The sequence below is a fragment of the Hevea brasiliensis genome, chromosome 3, assembly GCF_030052815.1.
Source record: "Hevea brasiliensis isolate MT/VB/25A 57/8 chromosome 3, ASM3005281v1, whole genome shotgun sequence".
In the NCBI taxonomy this organism is placed as follows: Eukaryota; Viridiplantae; Streptophyta; class Magnoliopsida; order Malpighiales; family Euphorbiaceae; genus Hevea; species Hevea brasiliensis.
Genome location: NC_079495.1, coordinates 47,052,170 through 47,058,117, shown reverse-complemented (window position 1 = coordinate 47,058,117; position 5,948 = coordinate 47,052,170). Strand labels below are relative to the sequence as shown.

Here is a 5,948-nt window from a genome sequence, read left to right as displayed (position 1 = left end):
TACAGATCCAAAAACATATTAAAAGAGTTTTAATATGTTGTTTATCATTGAAATCAAATAGATAAAAATAAATCTTGCATGGTGCATGTGACCCTGGGTGAAAATTTTTGAATTCAATGGTATAATCTTGTGTTTTTCACGCTTCCGTTCCTTCAGCTATGCTGCAAGTGGATGGTTCGGCACCACTATTGTATGGTTTCCAAGTTGCTGGGATATATGGAGACTGGATGGACCCTAGGGTGGCCACTATGATGAAAGAGATGAAGTTTTTTCCTGGCATGGGTTTGGGAAAACGAGCTAATGGCTTAGTGACTTTTCCAGAAATAAAGGGCCAGATCACTAGATATGGGCTGGGCTATCAGCCAACTGAAGATGAAGAGGGACTCAAGCCCACCAAGTTTAACAGGGAGGGCGCAATTGCATGGACTGATGACTAGGAGCTGCCGCATGTTGAGGAATTAGAACAAGAAGTCAGTACCATCAAGTTAAGGTCTACATGGAAGCCAAGCACTTGGACCTACACCCCTAAGTTTGAATCTGTCTTTTGTAATGCTCACAGTAGTGATACTGATATTGTTATTTCTGATGTACTTGATGACGATTTTGAGGCAAAGTTAAATAATATGACTAGTCCTTTTGCTTACTTGTTTGATGTTCATCCTAATGGCTACACGCATGGCATTCATAATCATTTAGAATCTGTTTCTATTAATGCATTAAAATCAATCTCTATTAATTTGGGTACACCAGATGATCCTAAAGACATTAAGTTAGCTGAAGATTTAACCCAAAAAGAAAGAGACAAATTTATAGCCTTATTAATAAAGTACCAAGAAGCATTTGCCTGGTCTTATAAAGATATGCCGGGAATTGATCAAGATATAATACAACACAAGATCCCCACAAACCCTAACATGAAGCCAGTAAAACAAAAGAAGCGTCGGCTTAGGCCAGAATGGGAAGAAAAGATAGCTCAAGAGGTGAAAAAGCTCATTGAGGCTGATTTCATTGAAGTAATTGAGTATCCTGAGTGGTTAGCCAACATTGTGCCAGTCCCCAAGAAGGATGGGCGGGTTCGGATGTGTGTAGATTATAGGGACCTGAATAAGGCTACTCCTAAGGATGATTTCCCATTGCCTCACATCGATGTGCTTATTGACAGTGCTGCTTGCATGGCCATGTACTCTTTCATGAATGGTTTTTCGGGATATAATCAGATCCTCATGGATTTGATAGATAAAGCAAAGACAGCTTTTATCACTGAATGGGGGACTTATTGTTATAAGGTCATGCCTTTTGGGCTAAAAAATGCTGGTGCGACTTATCAAAGAATGGCTACTATGTTATTTCATGACATGATGCACAAAGAAGTTGAAGTATATGTGGATGACATGGTAGTAAAATCCCCAACTAGGGAGAGACATTTTGAGGCATTAAAGAAGTTCTTTCAGAGGGTCATCAAGTATAAATTGAGACTGAACCCTAGCAAGTGTGTGTTTGGGGTCACTTCAGGCAAGCTGTTAGGGCATATGATCAGTAGAAAAGGGATTGAGGTTGACCCATATAAGGTGAAGGAAATCCAGGAGATGCTAGCCCCGAGAACAGAAAAAGAGATTAGAGGTTTCTTAGGAAAATTACAGTACATCAGTAGGTTCATAGCTAGGCTCACAACTACCTGTGAACCAATTTTTAAGCTACTAAGAAAGAATCAACCAGTGGTGTGGAATGAGCAATGTCAAGAGGCATTTGAAAAGATAAAGCAGTACCTGAGCAATCCACCAATTTTGTCACCACCCATCTTTGAGATCCCTCTAATCCTCTACCTATCAGTGGAAAACATGGCCCTGGGGGCAATGTTGGCACAAGAAGTAGAGAATCTGGAGAGAGCCATCTATTACATAAGTAAGAAACTCCTTGCTTATGAGGAGAATTATTCACTAATAGAAAAAACTTGTCTGGCTGTAGTATGGGCAACTAAGAATTCAAGGCACTACTTTCAAACCCATCGAGTTATTGTAGTATTCCGGATGGATCCTTTAAAGTACCTATTTGAAGTACCGACGCTAGTTGGAAAATTAGCCAAATGGTTGGTCCTACTGTCTGAATTTGATATTGTGTATGAGACTCGAAAAACCATCAAAGGGCGTGTAGTGGCCGAATTTCTTTCTGAAAATCCAGTTAATGAAGAGGAAGAAGTTGAAACAGCCTTCCCGGATGAGAGTCTCAAGCTAGTAGAGGTCCAACCATGGAAAATGTACTTTGATGGGGCCATGAATAAAAGCGGAGCCGGTATAGGGGTAGTTTTGGAAGCACCGAATGGAGAACAATTGTTAATGTCAAAAAGGCTATGTTTCCCAACCACTAATAATATTGCAGAATATGAGGCTTGCATTTGTGGCCTAGAGGCATTAATAGCTGTTGGGGCTAAAAAAGTGGAGGTGTTTGGAGATTCAATGCTAGTAGTTTCCCATATTAAAGGTGAATGGGAATTGAAAGAAGAAAAGTTGAGGCCATACCTGGAGTATACTAGGAAACTATTATTTAGCTTTGAGGAAGTGACAATGAAGCACATGCCTAGAGCTCAGAACCAGATGGCTGATGCTCTAGCCACGCTGGCATCCTTATGGGAGAAGGGTGATCAGAAGTTGACCCGATTATCCTGATGAGGAGTAGAATCCCATGCTATGAAGGGTTAATAATAGCACATTTAGATCTAGAAGATGAGATGAAATGGTATGAGGACATAAGAAGATATTTAGAGGTAAGAGAATACCCACAGTCAGCCAATAGTAGGGATAGAGCTACAATTCGTAGATTAGCCACTCAGTTCACTTTGGCTGGGGGGCAACTCTACAAAAGGTTCTTCGAAGGACTATTGCTCTTGTGTGTGACAAAAAAGCAATCTGAGCAGATAATGGAGGAAGTACATGCAGGAGTGTGTGGTCCTCACATGAACGGAAGGGTATTAGCGGGCAAAATTTTAAGATTGGGCTGTTACTGGTCTACCATGGATACCGACTGCGCTAAATTTGTGAAAAGATGCTATGAGTGCCAAATCCATGGGAATTTGAATCACCTACCGTCCAGTGAACTCTACAGTATGACTTCACCGTGGCCATTCTCAATATGGGGCATAGACATTATTGGGAAGATTTCTCCCACGGCTTCTAATGGCCATAGATTTATCATTGTGGCAATTAACTATTTCACCAAGTGGGTTGAAGCTGAATCTTATAAAGTAGTAGGGGCCAAGCAGAAAAGTAAGTTTGTGCGAAAGAACTTGATTTGCAGGTTTGGGGTACCCCATGAGATAGTATCAGATAACGGCAGCCAGTTCAAAGGTGATTTCTTAGAATTAATTACCAAATTCAAAATTAAGCATCACAAGTCTTCACCGTACAGGCCACAGACTAATGGAGCAGTAGAAGCAGCAAATAAGCATGTGAAAACCATTTTGAGAAAAATGGTTGAAACCTATAAGGATTGGCCTGAGAAGCTCCCTTATGCTCTTTGGGGTTATCGCACTACTACAAGAACATCCACAGGGGCAACTCCATTCTCTTTAGTGTATGGGACTAAAGTAGTGCTACCCATTGAGTTAGAGGTCAAATCCTTGAGAGTGATACTAGAAGCTAAGATTCCGGAAAATGAGTGGGCCCAGAAAAGATATGAAGAACTAGCTTTGATTGATGAGAAGAGGATGCGAGCCTTGTATCATATGCAAGCTTATCAAAGAAAGATAGCAAGGGCCTTTAATAAGAAGGTAAAGCCAAGAAAGATCAAAGAGGAAGACATGGTTTTGAAACAAGCTCGACCCATCCCTTTTGATCCAAGAGGAAAGTTCAAGCCAAATTGGGATGGTCCATACATAGTCAAAAAAATCTTGTCAGGAGGTGCTGTAAGAATATCAGACCTGGATGGGAATGAATTTCAATAACCAGTCAACTTAGACAAGCTCAAACGGTACTTTGTGTGAGATAGGCCCGCTAGGTTGTAAACTTACAAAAGACGGTCTAGGCAAAAGTAAGGGTCAAAAAAAAAATGCTAGATTGAAAACTTGCGAAAGGCGGTCTAGGCAAAAGGAGAAATGAGAGAAGATCTGGATGGAAAACCTGAAAAGGTCATTCAGCAGGTTATAAAGCTTATTTCTAACTTTGGAAGGTTAGAAATTTGGCAAAACCTAATGTAAGAGGGAGTAATGGTGTACCTGAATAACTAAAGAATTTTTTTATTGCATTAACTAGGAATAGATTTTATTTAATTATGATCGCGAATGTTTGTGCCTTGAGAGATACATCAAATGATTAAGTAATTGAACTGCATTGTTTTGATTTAATCTATGCCTTCTACAAAAAAAAAAAAGGGAGCTTGCTAGGTGGAAAACCCGAAAGGGCTACTTAGGCAAAAGTTAGAGCAAGCCCGTTGAGATGAAAATCCAAAAGGACATTTCAGGCAAAACTTAGGGCACAGAGAATGGAGTTCATGAAAGAGAAATGAGTCAAGATAGAAACCATGGGGGGAGAGAAGAAAAAAGAAAAATCAGAGAGAAATTGTATTGTGACCTTAAGGAAGTCTTTTTTGGTGAACAATTCTTCTAAAAAACTTTGAGGCTATAAGAAAGTTTTTGCAAAAAAAAGATCCCCCAGAGGACTAAGTTTTTTTTAGAATCTTTAGTAAAATCAGCATGCACATGATAGGAAGTAGCATACAGGAAACATAAAAATCAGAGAGAATTTTGAGACCCAATCATTCTAAATTTTTCAAATCATGACAGATATTTTTTGGTAAGTCCTTAGACGTTGTTTAGGGCGCATGACATAGTTGTGTAAGGCATAGAAGAACATGCATCAACATGTCACCTGTGGGTGTGTAAGGCATAGAATAACATGCATCACCACAGTTTCAATTGTCGAACTACGAGGGGGTCTGATTCTTCCTCAGGATAGCGAGGGGGATACGTAGGTAGTTTAGGACCGCGGTCCTAAATACGAACCCACAACATTTCATGACAGATATTTTTTGGTAAGTCCTTAGACGTTGTTTAGGGAATATGGCATAGTTGTGTAAGGCGTAGAAGAACACGCATTAACATGTCACCTGTAGGTGTGTAAGGCATAGAAGAACATGCATCACCACAGTTTCAAGTGTCAAACTACGAGTGGGTCTGATTCTTCCTCAGGATAATGAGGGGGATACGTAGGTAGTTTAGGACTGCGGTCCTAAATACGAATCCATAACATTTCAAATCACATAGTTATCACTGTTATGAGACCGTAGCTAGTCTCATGACGCAGAGTGTATTGACAGAGCAAGATACACTCATTTTTCACATGACACAGTTATTACTGTTATGAGACCGTAGCTAGTCTCATAACATAGAGTATGAGCAAGATATACTTGATTCTCATAGCCAATGTTTTATAGTTATTAGAAATTTGAGTTTCACTTTGACGAAACTTGAGCAATGCTTTCGCATTGATTTCAACTTTCGCCAAAGTGGGGGGCAAACTGTAGACCCTTATTTTGTGATGAGTATGTGCATTGAGGCCGTGGGAAACCCGATGATGAAAAATTATATGACTGTAAGATGTAATTGGAGGCATGGAGCTGAATTATTAATTCCGTGGCATGATCTTGAAAAAATAAAAAATAATAATAAAGTTTTGAGGAAATTAATTTAATTAAATTTTAAATAAAATTTTATTTTGTTTAAATTTAATATGGGTAGTTCTTAAATGGATCTAATTAAGTTTAATTAGGCTCTATGGGCCTAAGAAAGCCTAGTTAGAAATTTTAAATGGGACCCATTTAATTATTTTCTAAAAATTAAAATAGCAAAATATCTCTCTCCTCCATGGCCCCACACCTCTTCCTCATTCCCTATTGGTGCCTTCCATTTTTTCCTGTCTTCCTATTGGTTGAAACACCTCACCCATATCCCAGTCTTG

At 39.4% G+C, this 5,948-nt stretch overlaps 1 protein-coding gene across 1 annotated transcript; it reads left to right on the top strand.

Moving 5' to 3' along the window:
* The first annotated feature begins 860 nt into the window (after positions 1 to 860).
* LOC131178376 (uncharacterized) lies at positions 861 to 2,663 on the top strand. Its single transcript, XM_058143334.1, has 2 exons — positions 861 to 1,314; positions 1,513 to 2,663. Exons 1-2 carry the CDS (start codon positions 861 to 863, stop codon positions 2,661 to 2,663), a joined length of 1,605 nt encoding a protein of 534 aa, XP_057999317.1.
* The last annotated feature ends 3,285 nt before the right edge of the window (positions 2,664 to 5,948 follow it).